Below are 16442 nucleotides of genomic sequence, written 5' to 3'. Positions count from 1 at the left end.
CTAAACTTCAGCTTTTTTTTAGAAGTTCAGACTGACTTTTTAAATAAATATAAAATATGTCAATAAAAGTCAAGTCAACAAAAAGTCAGCTGCAAAATTTTAGAAATCAGGTATGTATTTTTAAGTACATTAAAGAAGAAATAACATACTATTAATGACTATTAACTGTTCATCACTTGCTTTAGTAATTCAGTTAGTTTCTCCAGGCTCAGTTGATGTTAACCATTTTAGCGCTATAGACTGATGTTGCTTCACTGCACTTAAAGGCTTAATCAAGCTCTTTAATATAGCAGATATTACAGTCAGGTGTTTGTGACACCTGATGTTTATCCAAAGAGTGAGTGCAGGGAATATGTGTGGGAGTCTCAACTGATTTTTCACAATAAACTACTGATTTGAACAAAAGGATGTAATTAATAGGAAAAGCTGAGATGGTACAGACCAGAAAATAAAACCTCTCATAGTTTATGGGGGGGGGGAGGAAGCCCACTGCTCTCCAGTGGTTTTATAATTTTCTTATTGCATATAATTTGCTGGGTCAACATACATAGTAAAAAAGCCTTGAAATTCTTATGTGGGGTTATTTTGGGATATTCTTTTCTGCACTCATTTAACTATTAGTTACAACCCCAGGTTTGCCCCATTATGAGAGTCAACCCAGTTCCAATGGAACAGTTAATTCTTACTAATACTTAATGGTGTTTGATCTCAGTAGCTTGGTAAAAGAGGATTAAACTGGAGGTACAGTTGCACTTCTACTATCTGGTAATAATGCCCAGATATGTTTGTGATAAAGACTACATGCACTCTTCAGCAACTGACTCATGATAACTGCCTTTATGCGTTTGTTTCCACTTCTCCCCTGCACTCTAGTTTTCTGTAAAATTACCTAATGGATTCCTCTCATCTGTAGGACATCATGTTCATGGACCAGCATGCATCATCAAAGTTTAAAAAAAAAAAAGTTTTGCCTTGTCAAAGTTTAAAAAAAATAAGTTTTACATCATAGTTCCTCTTACAGAGCAAGAAGATTGCTGGTTTTCAATAAGGCCCTATATGTAGACCTGCTTACCTTGAATACTTTTGTCAGTTAGGTCTCTTGCATGTGGAGGCTCTGAGAAAACTAGAGAGAACACAAAGGAGGGCAACAAAAAGCTGAGTGAACTCAATTTTTAGAGTGAGTAGAGGTGACTGGATCATAGTCTATTAATATCATCAAGGTAGTAAGATAAATTAAGAGAGGGAATTGCTTGGTCTCAGATGGTAAGAGAGAGAAAGCAATCACTTAAGCCTAAGGAAGGAAAAGTGTGAACTAGATAATAAAGGCAGGGAAGGAATGCTTTAAGCAGAGCAAGTGACCAGTGTTTTGAGGAACCTAAAGAAGAGTTTGAGGTACCATCACTCCAGAGGTGTGAGATTTAAATTAGAGATGTGGCTGGTAGATTTTTTTTGTATGAAAAAAATGCCTAAAATTCTAGAGTCAGGCTAAATAGCACACAGGCCAAGTTGCCTTAGCCTAATTTTTACAGTTGTGGCATGATGCAAGGGGTGACCGTGGCCTTGACTAGCCTTTTAAGTGTAGTCTGTACTTCCACAGTCTGTTCATAAATGTTACTGGGGAAAGAAGGAGGTGTGTGCAGTAAGGGATTATAAAAGTATAGAACTGTAATAGTTAATTAACTTATAATTTATACCGAGAACTATCTAATAATTTTCTCCTGTTTTCTTTTTAAGTCAGTGCAGCTTCTCAGTACAGGTGACGTTAGCAGCTAGGATATTGCAGTGATACTGATTTCATGATGCTGGAGAAAATGGCTTAAGACTAAGCTTTCAACTTTTCTGAATGATGCCCTTGTGTTATGGATAATAAGGTTTGCTATTATAAAAAACTGGCTTGGGACAGTAGGGAAATCTTGTGTCCTCTTAAAAAAAAAAATTAAAGTATTCATATTGAAACTTAGAACAGAAATATGTAAAAATGTATTTAAAATAAAATATGGCTTGTTCTGAGGCAGTTTCACAGTTTATAGCAACCACAATACCATTTCTGGCAATTCAGAAAGGACAGTTTTAAGCAGTCACTAGTGGCAGTCAATGAAATGGAACAACTTCTTAAAAGTTTTGTTTTCCTCATCTTATTCTCCTGCTTATAGCATGTCTTCCCTTTCAGACCTGGTTTAACTCTGCAAGATTTGCTCTATGCATCTTTCTCTTGGGATCTGGAATATATCTCTCCCTCCGGTGATTCAATTTCCTTCTTAGAGTTATCAAAAAGTCCTTGTTGGGTAATGAGATGATTCTGGGACATTGCATTGTGCCAGTTTTAAAGATATGTCACTGTTAGCGTCAGAAGGGACTGTTCTGATCATCTGACCTCCTGCATAAGATGGTTACAGAATTTCACATAGTCGTTTTTATGTTTAACTTCTGTCTGAACTTCAATAAACAGCACTTGTTGTCAGGTAACAGCTTGCTTAAATATAATTGCTACTACACCTTGCAGTACTAGGTATGGGGAGGTGTCAGTAAGGTCCAGGTTTTAGCACAGCACCTTTTTGTTTAAGTATCTTTTGCAGGCAGCTTCAGTGTGTACTGCTTCGAGGTGGAGCAGGAGGAAGATACGGATCATCTGCACTCCAAATAGCTCCGTACCCCATGATCAGAATAAGATGGATTGGCTTGATTATTCCATGTGCTTCTCTTGCTGAGTTGTTTCTCCATTATGAAAGCAGTTGTTCAGAAAGCAGACCAGTGCTAGCTGCTAGCTAATGGTTTGGAATATCCAGACAGAATAGGAATTGGGTTTTTTTTAATTTATTTTTTTAATTAGGTATTAAAATGTGTGGAATGAAATGGCCACCTGGTGGCAAAGCTGAACATGAAGTAGAATGTGACTCCTTTTCAGAAATACTTCTATTTGTCTGGCATTTGTGGGGAAACTGTCAGGATTACAAAGGCACACTGACTTCTCCCTGTAGGGCCACATTTCTGTTGTCTGCCTATGTTCCTATCATACTAATGCTAATTGTGTCACTAGCAGAAATAGTTTGATTCCTCAAACATGAGACCACTGAATCAATCAGCTTTGCTTTCACCATGAGGTAAGTTGGGGGAATGTGCATGCCCCTTCCAGAGTTTCTAGCAGATTTAGAGACCATACAACATGAAAAACCTTCAATGCCAAGCTACAGGGCTTAAGTAGCGTTCTGTGGGCTTTGGTATTGTCCTAATGACCAAGGCACATGCTCTTCATTTTAATGAGGCAAGATGGAATATGGTGGAAAAATTGCAACAATAGCACCCCAGGGTAACTGTGCTAGCTAACTTCTCATTCTAGCTTCTGTTATTAAAAAAGTAATTCAAACTATTGTTTTTAATGTTTTCAAGAGGTGTGGTTTGTAGGGAGACATAACACCATTTATCACATCATCCTGATGCATTTATGGGCGAGAGAAACCAGCTTGATTTTCATCTGTATGAATCTTTTCTTCAGGTGATATGACTGCAAGTATTTCAGCATGCAGGGCACTAGATATGCTGCCTAGAAGCTGATGGTGTCTTCTCCTTGCACAGCATCGTAACAATTATGCTCTTCCTCAACCAGAGTTCTGACTGCATCAGCCCTTGTTACTTCACACCCCAGAAGAGACACGTTGCCTGCTGTCTCATGAGAGAAGTGAGCCATTGAAAGAATTAAGAGGCATTTCTCTTGCAACTGCATTTCAGGTGAGGTGAAAGGGTGAATCCTGACTACACTCAGGCTCCTGTCATGTTTGGAAAAATAGGAAGAAAGAAATTTGTTTGAGAATCTCTCTGCTGTTTCATGCTGTCAGACATTCAAACCGCATTTATCACCGAGTTTCTCTCCATTGTAAATAGGAAACTGAAGTAATCTCCCCTGCTCCTTGTTCCAGCAGATGTACTTTTTGCTAAGTCAACAGGAGCAGTGTTTACTCACTGCCCTTCCTATCCTGTGCTCTCACTGCATATACCTGCCATGCAATAAAAACGCAAGGTCAAACTGAGCTCTTGTGTAACCCATCAATTTTAATGTATTTTTCCTTGAGCCAAACTGCTTTTCATGCTTAAGACGGCAGGGTTATCCTTTTTGTTTGGCCCTCAATGAGGCAAGAAGCAAGACCTTGTTGGAAACTGACCTCTGAATGGCTTTTATTTTTTAAATTCATTATTTATTCGGTGAAATAGTTAGCACAGTGCAGTCCAGCTAACGTGTAAAAGCTGTGTTACTGCAAAGCAGCAACTCTCCAGATACATTACTTTTGTTTAAATATGGTTATATGGATATGTTTAGATGTTTGATAGATCTGACAGGGTTTGTTGGCAGCTGTGATGCCAAATCCTGAGATTTTTTTGTTTGGTTTTTTTGGGGGACTTTTTTTTGTTTGAACTTGTTGTTTTAAACCAAGTGCATTTCTGTGATCTTAACTACAGTGCAGTCCTAAAGCCAACCTGCACTGGTGTACCAGGATACATTGGAGGAGAAAGGATGAAGTTAACATCTGGTAAAAAGGACAGCAGGAACGACTCAGCTTCTTTCATCAGCACAGTTCATTTAATACAGAATAGTCAGAACGAATGACCAGATCAGTCATTTAGTACAGTTGTACCAACCCTTCTGCTAAGGCAAATCGCACACGTGGCAGGACCTGTTGCCCTACACACGGTTTGCAGGGTTTGTGTCTCACAGCAGGGCTGTGGCAGCTTTCAGGGGGGTCAGGGACGGGGCGGGGGCAGCTGGTGCTGCCACTTCCAAGGCTTCTGCCTCCCTCCTTTGCCCTCTGTTGTTCAGCTCCAAGCGTCGAGCAGAGCTTGGCTGAATTACCTGGTGCTGGGCAGCTGCAGTAAGCTGTGTCCAGGTTTCTCCTGGGGGGACAACTCCTTTTCCCCGCTCGGCAGGCTCGCCCGGCGCCGGGGCCGTGCGGCTCCTTCCCCCAGCGCCGCAGGCAGGTGCGGGAGCCAGAGGAACCCGAGGTGCGGGACGCCCGCGCCCCTCGCCGCCCCACAACGTGGCTCCCCCGCTGCCGGCGGGGCCTCGCCCTGCCCGGCCGCCGCGGGCGGGAGCGGCCGGCGCCGGGCGGAGCTCTCCATGGTGCCCCTGCCCGCGGAGGGGCTGGGGGGGCCGGCCCGCCCGCTCGCCTGGCGTTCCCCTGCCCTCCCGCCCGGCCTTCGCGGCTCGGCCCAGGGGCGGGACGTGCTGCGGGGCGCCCCCGCCTCCCCGCTCCCGCCTCCCCGCCCGGGGGCAGAGCCCGCGGGGCCGCAGCCGCCGCTCCGCGCCGCCCCGCAGGCAGCGGAGTTTCGCCACGCTCCCTAACGGCCGCGCCAGCGCCGCGGCGGAGCCGGGAGTTTCGCCACGCTCCCGTAGTCCCCTCGCGGGGTGGCGGCGCGGTGCATGCCGGGCCCGAGGCGGACTGTCCCCTGGCTGCGCGAGGAGCTGGGCGCCGCGCCTGCCGCCATGTTCCGCCGGGCCGCCGCCGCCCCGGGCCTCTAGCCGCGCCCGCCGCTGCCGGCCCCGCGCCCGCCGCTGCCGGCCCCGCGCCCCTCTCCCCGCCGGCGGAGGAGGCGGACCGAGGCGCTGCCGCGCCCAGCAGCTGCCGGCGGAGCCCGACAGCGCCCAGCGATGTCCGCCAAGGAGGGGAGCAAGGTGCTGCTGCTGTCGACCCACGGCACCAGCGAGCGCGCCGTCAAGGGTGAGCATCCCCGGGCCTGGCGGGGCGAGGGCGACATGGCTGCCTGGGGGGGCGGGAGCCGCCACTCCCGGCGGGCGGAGGCCGCCCGAGTGTCCAGGGCTGCCCGGGCGCGGAGTGGCGGCCCGTGCCTGGGGAGGGGGGCCCTCGAGATGCCCACGGACGGGGACGGAGCGGCGTGTCCGCGGAAGGGCTGCCCGGCTGCCTGCGGGGGCGGGGGGTGCTCGCCCCGGCGTGGAAATCCGCGGGATCGGCTCTGTTTGCAGAGGGGAGGCCGAGCTGAGCTGGCGTTACCTGCGGCGAGCCCCGGAGCCGCCCGTGCACGGCTGCGGGCCGAGGCGGGGCCGGAGGCCTGGGCCCCCGCACCTCCCGCACCTCCGCCCAGGTGCGCTGCTCGACCTTCTGGCACGGGTGTGCCCGTGCTCTGGGGGCCACCGGCTTCCCCGCTGGGGTCTGGCCCCTCCACGCCTCGCTCTCGGAGGGGGTTTTCCTCAGTCGGCGCAGAGGAGATCCTGGTAATTGCAGAAGCTGACAGCGCCGAGGGAGTGGGAAGATGCTGCCGCCCCTCCTATTGGCTGCTGGTCTCAGGTTCCCAGTTCTGATAGAAAAAAAACTCACCTTGATCTATTTCTTCGTGGCCTTTCTTGGTAGCAGAATCTCCTGGGAAGCTTTGAAAAGTCGAACGTTATACTTCTCAGAAGAGAAAGTAAAACGTTTTTTAGGAAGATACACCTGTGTAAAGCTAAGATAGTCTAGTGACCAAATACCGTATAGTATCAGGATCCTTGTTCCAGAGCACATCGAGTATGTCATTTTAGCGTTTGGGAGGGTAATAACCTTTCGTAACTGAAATATCCTAAAATATATTCATTAGATCTCAACTGTCAGTTAAGATGACAGCATAGGTAGCACTTCAAAACTTTTCTAGGTTATGTTTAGTCAAATTACGGATAATTTTATTTTATTCTTGAAGGTTTTGATATTGAATTGTATTTGGCTATGGCAGTGTAGTTGTTTGTGGTGGCAGACCTAGGCTCTTGAAATTCATGGCTGTACACAAAGCAGTCTGCTTTTAAAATTTATGTTCCTAGGAGCACAGCGTCTGACTGATTTCAGAGGGGTGGAGGTCTGTCAGTTTAACTTTTTATGTAATAGGGGGTCTTGAGAAATGAAAAGGATGCCGTTTGTATTCAGCAGGTCTTAATTAAAGCCTTGGAATCCCATAGTATGTTTTGGAAATCGGCATGTTTTCCAGTAAGCTGGAAAGCTTTACTCACAGTAAGTTGTTACTCATTTTGGATTGCTTAACCTGTTGATTTGTTTGAACAAATTGCAAGAGTTGAAGTAGAAAATGTTAAAACTAGTCTATTAGAAACTTGTAGAAACTTTAACATGCAGTGCTTAGACTTGTTGGATTTTTGTACCTTTACTGCAATTTGTTGTAACAAATTTAGGTCTTCAAACAATGCAGGAAAACCAATGGTAAGCAATTAGATGCTTTAGAGTTCTCTGGAAGCCTGCAGATTTCCAGTCACTTAATAATTCAGCTTATTAAAGGGGACCTACGCATCTGGTTGTTCAAAATCATAGCTAAGACTAGCTTTGTTCTAACAGGATTACAGCCTGGGGTTACTTCTTATTTCTTTGAATGTGAATGTGTAGGAGGCAGAACTATTGTAAAGGTAATTGATTCGATAGCTTCATCTGACATAATTACAACCAGTTAAATATTTGTATAGCAGCATTTTTCTGTTCCTTCTGTTGACCTGTCCTGTCCATACCTATCGTGCTGAATCATTGGCTTCTGGAGAAAACCTGGACAGCTGTGCCAAGCTGTCTGTGTTCTCAATATGAAGGACAGAGTGGTTTGCTTCTCTCCCCATTAGGTGCAGTGCAGTTAGAAATATTTTTTTTAGACAGTGACCCAAGGGTTGCAAGGTTGCAGGTTATGTCAGTGCTTAGTGGGGGCATCTGTGCAACACAAGTAATGTCTGTTGAAGGCACATTAAAATCTGACTACTATATCATATCCCTCTTCACAAACAGATCGGTGCCTCTCTCGTACCAAGAAATGTTCACTGTGCTCTTACCTATTGTACAGTGAATAGGTTACAGATATGGCAATACTCTCTTAAGGTGAGGTCACTGTTTTTGTCAAGACAACACTGCATGCCAGGAGACCTAGAAGTTTTAATTTTTCATACTGGCAGTGTATGGACCAGGCATGCTGGTGAAACTGTTAAGGCAACAGTTCAAATGTCTTACATTTTAAATTTCTGTAATGCTTATGAATCACAGTAGAAATTGCCTCTTTTTATCCTAAGTATCCACTTATACTTTGGGGCTTATTCGTGAATTTCTTTACTGGATTAAGGTTTGGGGATTCTTTTTAAGGCAGTAATTTTTCTTGTTTCTTTTTTTAGTGTGATCCACTGTAGGAGAAATAAAAGTGTAAAAGTGTTTGAAAATGTTACTTTTTTTTCTGTGCCAGCTCTGTTCCCAAGAAAAAACATCCTTGGGGCACCCAGGCTTTCTGTCTCTCCTTGCTGAGACATTTCATTTATAATGTTCTCCTTGAGAACAGCCACAGAGAAAAATGTAGCAATATTATCTGGTGTGTCTGTGTATTGGTCCATGTTTCAGCTTTCATGCTTTCCATGTTCTAGCTCTTTTGGGGAGGAAATGTGAATTCAGAACTTAATGCCTCCTGGTATTTCTATTGTTTCCTCTCTTGCTTTTATTTTTTTTTATGTTTTCCTTCCCTGTATTACGGGAAAAAGGGGAAAAATAATAGAAACCAATAAGTTTCAGAGGCTATGAGAAACTATATCCTTTACCACTAATAATGTATGTTGGCAGAAATGGGCAAGAGGTGCTTACCCAAGAGAAATTATTAAATTATTGTATCATCAGTAACTAATCTTTTCTAACAAGGTAATAATTAGGATTTGTCCCCCCTTATGCTTTCAGCTGTGTATTTAGCAATTAATGGGAAGTGCATATATCTAGAAAAATATCTGGAAAGTTATTGGGTGTAGTATTCATTAAACATATATTTAATAAACCTAAGAATGACTTTAAATATGTAGTCTATATTTTCTAGCTGTGTGAGTCTGTATGCCTTTCCAAGCATGAATTGCATCATCAAAGATCATTGTTGGCATTTAGCATGTATAAAAAGCACAAATTTCCTCTTTTTGTGGCTTAGTTAAATTGCCTAAGTAATTTGTAATTACAGAGTTTCCTGTAAATGAATGGTTAGCTATGGAATTGAAATGTCTGAAGTCAGTTTTTGGCATTTGGTTCCCAAAAGGTGTCTTGTGGCAAGGCTGTTACTGCTTTTTTTAATACAGGTGAGAAAATGTTTGTGTCATCATGATTCACTGTTTTCTTAGACACCCTCTTCATCTTTGAAGGATGATTCTTAGTGTTTTACTGTCTCATGGAAGATAACATTTTCCTCTATTATGTTCTGTCAAAATCATGGGAGGGAGGGGGAAGGGGATACCTTTTTCTTCTAAACTGCTGCTGATATTTAACTGCTGTATTTGGGTCGTTTGGGTTTGCCTTTCTGGATTATTGACTTTTCAGTGGGAGTGAATCTGTGAATCCCAAAATGACTAACTCATAGCATTGAGCAGGGTCCTAAATTATGACACAAAGAGCTACTTTTTAATTATTTCCTTGTAGGAGAAAAAGAAATCATTGCAGTATTTAAATTCAAAGTTCAGTCTGGTAAAAAAAAAAAAAAAGGTAAAAGGATAAATGCTTACAGGCAGCATGAAGGCTGTTTTAAAAATAAATATTATAATATAGATAATTATCTTCGTAGTTATATATAATGATAACATTGTAAGGCACTTAGAATGTTTTTATGCTGCTGGTCAAAAATTATTCTAAAATGAGCCAGAAAAGCATCAGAGTAAACAGAGTATTGAAAGGTTATACTTTAAAAAAAAATAAAAAATCACAGTTTTGTTTTGAGAGAAACTGTGGAATGGAACTGAATTCTGATAAGTCAGTGTTTGACTGGCCTGTATGCTTCTGTTTATTTGTTTGTTTAGGAAGATGGTTAGAGTGAATGAATGTTAAAAATAACAACTACAAAACTCCCCAAAACGCACCCAAAAACGGAAGCCTGCTTTAATTTCAGTAAGGTCAATTGGCAGTTGAGGCTTGAGTAGGTAAGGCCAGAGCAGAAAAATCTGGCAACTTCTTACATGTGTGTTTACTGCATAAAAACTAAGGACTCTTTCACATGAGTCAATTCTTATTGCTGAATGGAACCAAATAATTTTCTTGTTGAAATGTAAGTGGTTTCAGAACTTATCAACAAAACAAATGTTAAAAATGTCCCAGAACCAAAATACATTTGTCTAGTGGATCTAAAAGAATTCTTTGGGGTTTTTGGGTGAAAAATTGCAGATTTATTTTCCATAGCCTGTGGCATAACTCATCTTCTGAGTATGAGAAATGGAGCACAGCAGCATTTTTTTAAAAGCTCTAGATTGAACTGGAGAGCTGTAGATCAGTAGGTTTAATTTAAGCAGACTCATAGCACTTGTAAGAAAGAGTGGACTAACTGTCCCTAGGGAAATATAGTATTAAAGATGAGATGATACAATTTTCATAGCTGGAAATCAAGAGAAATTGTTAGAATGTTTTGAAGGAGTCTGTGAACTGGTTGATCCAGGCAAAACTATTCATCAGGTGCCTTCATCAGAGCCTTTAAAACAAGCAAAAGAGGAAATATCTTCTTTTGGATCAAAATTAGTTAGGTAAGAAAGGATATTAGTAGATAATAAATTTCCATGGTTGCAGAAGGTTAACATCTGTCATCTGTGCTCTTTAAATATATTGATAAGTTATTTAGAAAACAGAGTGAATGGCAAATAACGCTTACTCAGGTAGTAAACTTCCAAAGATGTTCCAGGAAGCTCTTGTTAAATGAGCACCTGGGCAAGGATTTGCAGGAGATGCTGTTCCAATAAAGGCAGAGTAGAGACTACAGGGAAAGAAAAATTCTTGCTTAAACATAGAGGACAGTGAACTCAGGAAAGAAATACTAGGGTCTATATAGGTAATATTCCAAAGATGTTCATGCAGTGCCAGTCTAACAGACTGGTAGGAATTTAGGGATGAGTATAGAAAAAAGTAGACTGCACCATCATGACATTATATGCATCTTGTGTTCTATGAGCATCTTTAACAGCAGTATGTAATTTTGGTTCCCCTTCCTGATTTTCTTTATTTAAATATGTGTTCAGAGGCACAGAGTGGCTTTTATGCGAGGTGGAGCAACAAAGGTGAGAAGTCTGTGACTTGGAAAAGGGTTAGCTGAGTAGGGGATGCAGTTAGATACTGCTTACCTCATGAATGGTATTTAGTAGAAAAGTTGAATAGGAAATAATATAATTCTTATCTCCCTGTGAAAAGGAGAAATGTATTACTAAGCAAATTTTTCCAGAAATTAATATAAGAAAAGGTGAAATACTTTTTCGTGTAATGTTTAATTGAAATTATGGAATTCTTAGATATGAGGTGCAGTGGAGGCAAAAAATATAAAAATGTCTGCTCATGGTCTGGACAAAATAGTGAAAAATAGTTCTATCAGTGATTGTAAAAATAATGGTCTAAATGAAACTCTGGAGGAAACCCATAAACAGCCCTGCTTAGAAAAGAGAGTAAGGAGAAGGAAAGATCTATGAATGTGCAAGAAGCACATTTAAGGACTAAATAATCTTTGGCATAACACGCTATGGCCATTTTAATAGGAGGAGCATCTTTAAATACTTTTCATACAAATAATTGTATTTTTCCTGAGAGAAACTTCCAAAAGCATCAACTAAGGTAACTGCAAAATTAGCCAGTATAAAGGATTAATGTACCATGTACTTGGTATATCAATGGTTTAAGTTGAGATTTAAAATTCTGTAAAACTTTTAAGACTGCAAGTAAATGGTTAGTAAGAAAAAATAAAAGTGCGTGCATTGCTTTTGTAGGGCTTTAAGGTTTATGGGGTCATTTTTCTTTTCATTTAGAATACTTGTTAATGTAGCAGGCAACATGCATTCAGAGAAACCCAAGTAAAGGCATAGTTTTTGTGGAATTTAGGAAAAATATCATAATTTACAAGAAACTAACTTTGCTGAATCTGTGCTTTCTTATTTGGGATGAATGGGGTAACTCATATCTTTTGACAACTATTGATTTTAGCTTTCTGCTTCAAGTAGGTGCTGCTATGTGTTGGTGCTTAACTAATGTTTTCAAGGTTGCTGGTCCATAGACCATCTGTGACATCTTTATGCTATTTCTTTTAAAATCTGTTCTACCAAATGCAGAAGGATAGTTGGATGTATTCTGTCTTCGTAGCAGTCATGGGTGCTGCATCTCTTTCTTCTGCGTAAGTGTTGGCAGAGATGTGAAAACTTCAAGGACAGACTGAAAGATGAAATCTGGGGAGAGAATTTTTACAAGGGCTTGTAGTGATATGACAAGAGGTGATGGGTCAAAACTGGAAGAGGGGGAATTTAAGTTAGACAATAGGAGGAAATTCTTTAGTGTGAGGATGGTGAGATATTGGAGCAGGTTGCCCAGGGAAGTTGTGGAAGCCACATCCTTGGAAGTGGACGGGGCCCTGATCAACCTGATCTAGTGGGAGATGTCCCTGCCCGTGCAGGGGTGTTTGCACTAGATAGTTTTTAAGGTTCCTTGCAATTCAAACCATTCTATGATTCTATGATTGTTAGGCTTTGTAATTCTTCTGAGTGGCAGTACATAGATAGCAATTCGTTTATAAAACCAACAGTCTAGAAAACCTAACCAAACAACAGAAAAACCACAGATGACTACGATACCATGATAATAAACCTGCTGACAAAATGAAGGATACTGGCCTATATTTTCACAGAACACCATGGTCGTATTGATACATATCACATGACTTAGTGGAGTAAATGATTATACACTGTTTCATGTATACCTTCCACCAAAGTAAAATATTCTTTACAATGTCTGTGTTTAGTAACCTTAATAATGTGAGCTGAGCCTTTATCTGTGAAATAAAACCATTCTTAAAACAGAAAATTAAATCTGGGATGTTGAGCATGCTTTTACAGCCAAAGCTGAGTTCATGGAACATGTCATGGGCTCCTGATTATAGAGGAGAAACTGCTAAATTGCTTTCACTGTCAGAGAAAAGAATTATGTAAGTTTTACGGTCTTAAGAGAAAATACTTTGCATGTGGAAGTACAGATCCTTATACATTTGATCCCTGATACTTTTCCTACCATTAGTCTAGTGGCTTTGATCTCATCTTGTTTCATGAGCCTGTTCCAGCAGGGTATCTCTGATACAAGGCAGATTTAACCAAGGTTATGAAAATGGGCATATATATCAGTGTGTTTTTATTTTAGAGGATCTACATATAAGATTTTATTAGCAGCTACTGTTGTACTCGGTTACTAGGCAATGTGAAATCTGCTTTGGTTCTGAAAGTAGCATGTTTGTGTTAGTTGCCATACTGCATCTCTCGGTGGGGTTTATTATATTGGGTAAAGTAGAAAGTCAGTGTAGAACTAGGTTTACACAGAATCACAGGATTACCTTGGTTGGAGTAGACCTTCAGGATCATCAAGTCAAGCCATTAACTTAACACTGACAAGTCCTTAACTAAACCATATCCTGAAGTACTAAGTCTGCATGACTCTTAAATACCTCAGGGAGGGTGACTCCACCACTGCACTGGGAAGCCTGTTCCAGTGCCTGGTAACTCTTTTATTGAGGAAATTCTTCTTCACATCCAATCTAAACCTCCCCTGACACAGCTTTAGGCCATTACCTCTTGTCCTTTCACTTGTAACTTCATTGAACAGACCAATCCCCACCTCTTTACACCCTCCTGTAAGGTAATTGTAGAGACCAATAAGGTCTCCTCTCAACCTCCTTTTCTTTAGACTAAACAACTCCAGCTCCCTCAGCTGCTCCTCATAAGACTTGTGCTCCAAACCCTTCATTATCTTTGTAGCACTTCTTTGGACACCCTTTAGTAGCTCAATGTCCTTTCTGTAGTGAGGTGCCCGAAACTGAACGCAGTACTCAAGGCGCAACTTCACCAGTGCCGGGTAGGATCACCTCCCCGGTCGTGCTGGCCGCACTGTTCCTCATTGAAACTCATACAATTGGCCTTAGCCCATTGATCAAGCCTGTCCAGATCCCTCTGGCCTTCCTGTCGTCAGCCAGATCAACAGTTTCACCTAACTCGGTGTCATCCTCAAATTTACTAAGGATACACTCTATGCCCTCGTCTCGATTATTGATAGAGATGTTAAAGAGAGTTTAGAGGTTTTGCTTTTGATAACTGTTTCAACTGTTACTGCAGTATAAAGGAAAGGTGATTTTTTTTCCCTCTTTGTAAATGCATATGCAAATAGTAATAAAACTCATACAAATATTTTTGTTAACAAATTTCAAAAGCTACTCACTGTTTTTTCCCTAGCATTGCTGTTCAAAATTTTGAATCAATATAGTTAAAATTTTATAATCAATACATATTTTAAAAGTTAAATTGGTTACTTTTACTAGTAAGCAATGGTTTGTTTTGGAAAATATGTTGTTGTAAATCATGGTGGGTTATCTTAGTTACTAATATCTGTACTTCTAATAATAAGATACAATCTGTTATTTTGTACTGCAGTGTGTATTGCTTTACAGATTAATCTCTGAGTGTTTTTCTATTGCTTAGCTTTGCTGGGAATGGAAGCAGGGAATCCTTTAATGACCAACACCATGTTATTTCCTTAGGGTAATTCCTCTTAATTACCATTCTGTTACAGTCCCGAGAGTGCAGGTTATGCACAAAGACTTTGAAACATGGTTTATATTTCTGTCTTGGAACACATCATGCTGCAATTCTTTTTCCTTAGGCTATAACATTCTATTGCTGCTTCATCAAAGGTTTAATTAAATCCATTAGTTTGCAGAAATTCTTCAAATTGAAGCAGCAATACTTCAAAAGTTATAATTCTTAATCTAATAAAAGACGTTATTTGTAAAATTTTTTAAAGGTATGAGCTCTAATGTAGTGTTCACTATTAATGAGACAGAAATTAAAGTGTGCAATGGAGAGAAACAGTTTTTATGCTAAGTGCTACTGTTTTATTCATCTGGGTGATGCAGATAAAATCTTTATCCATGTTTTTTTTGCCGCCTTTGAAGATTTTTCTAAAAAAATTCCTTCTTGAGCAATAGAGAAATACATTTATTGTGTGCAAAACATTTTGTTAAACTCTGAGGAACTTTTTGTATTACTTTGTTTTTTCATGAGGCAAATATAACTTTACAGACACATAACCGTTTCAGATGCTAACACTCAGATTTTTTCACATTACGGATAACCCCTGGATTAATCGAGTTTTGTAAGTGTACTAGTTCAAATAATTTGAGATCTCTCTTTCCAGACACTGGACAGAAACATGTTTTTATAGCTTCCCAGAGAATGTAGCTTGCTAGACAAACTCAAAGCTGGTGTTTATTAAAATAGACATAATTAATTTTTGTACAAATCCGATCTGAAATATATTATGTGGACATAAGAACTTTGTTAAGAAAATTTCATCCAAATTCTGCAGCCATTAGTAGTCATTATAAGTCAGTAATGATTTGCACATAAGAGAATGAAGAACTGCTAGTCACTTCAGCAGGCCATACTCTACAACACTGTTCACCCAAAAAACCCCTCCATAAATAAAGGGGTCATCTTTCACTTAAGTAGGTTGTTATCTAGAAATAATACTACAAATAAGAAAGCACAATTCCTACAAAACAGTATCTTGGAGGTGATGAACCTTGTTTCTCAGTGGGTAGGCTTTTGCAAGAAATTCTACTTTGTGAATTTTCTGGTCTCATATAAGAATGAGCTCAGCTTTGCGTTGCTGAAGGCAGTTGTGGGCCCACAATGAATGTTAAAAACAGTGAGTGAAAAAATGGCCTAAAACTTAATTTATGTGCAGATTTATATAAACCTCCAAATAATGCAAAAATAACATAAAGAGGATGTGAAGGTCGTAAAGTTTAAAAAAAGCAAACAGTGAATGCTAGAATTGATGCTTGCATGGTCATAATGAAGTGCTTCTAAAAATTAGTTAAATCTATCTTGTTGGAACAATGGATTTCTGAGGAACAGATTTATGTTTTTAAACAGTTGTGCGTGCAACAGAAGTGATTGGGTTATATTTCTTAAGTATGTTAAATTTATTAACATTTGGACCACATCGAATTTTAACACTTCCAAATGAAACTTGAATCATTCCTAGAGGAGAATGGAAGGCCATTTATTTTCTGTTAATGAAATATTTTATGTCCAAAAATCAAGTGTCAAATTTGTTCTACGCTGTAAAGTCAAGGCACATTTTCCAGCTTCTTCCTACTTACAAACTTTTATAAGAAGAAGACTAGACAATTCTCCAGTTTGTTTTCTAGTATAATTTCATTTCAGTGAATATGTGTGATTTATGCATGTTGTTTTATTGCTATATTTTTATTATTGCATTAAACAGAAGGGTGGCAATGTGTTACTATGAGTCTTGAAGTTAATTTAAGCCAAGTCAGTGAATGTTTTGGTAGTTAAGCATCAATTTTTGGAATGTAAAGTTTAACTTTGGAAAGTAAGAAATAAAGTATGAGTAATGTATCTGCAAGTTTACTAATACTGCTAGTTGTTCTTATCTTTAATTAGA

General features: G+C 40.5%; 1 protein-coding gene across 8 annotated transcripts in view; it reads left to right on the top strand.

The window, feature by feature from the left end:
- The first annotated feature begins 5421 nt into the window (after positions 1 to 5421).
- Positions 5422 to 16442, top strand: part of PPP3CB (protein phosphatase 3 catalytic subunit beta) — a 49840-nt gene continuing 38819 nt past the window's right edge. For 4 of the 8 annotated variants that reach the window (XR_007889528.1, XM_051619922.1, XM_051619924.1 and 1 more), the window contains exon 1: positions 5424 to 5708. Coding sequence is in view for 7 of the 8 variants with exons in the window: in XM_051619922.1 (XP_051475882.1) it covers positions 5639 to 5708 (70 nt within the window). In the remaining variant the exon portion in view is untranslated. Of the gene's footprint in view, positions 5709 to 16442 lie in introns of all 8 variants that reach the window. The other 4 variants (XM_051619926.1, XM_051619925.1, XM_051619921.1 and 1 more) reach the window with 2 other exon arrangements.

This window comes from Apus apus, chromosome 4 (assembly GCF_020740795.1).
Source record: "Apus apus isolate bApuApu2 chromosome 4, bApuApu2.pri.cur, whole genome shotgun sequence".
In the NCBI taxonomy this organism is placed as follows: domain Eukaryota; kingdom Metazoa; phylum Chordata; class Aves; order Apodiformes; family Apodidae; genus Apus; species Apus apus.
The sequence above is the reverse complement of the archived record's forward strand: the minus strand, read 5'-3'. Positions and strand labels throughout refer to the sequence as shown.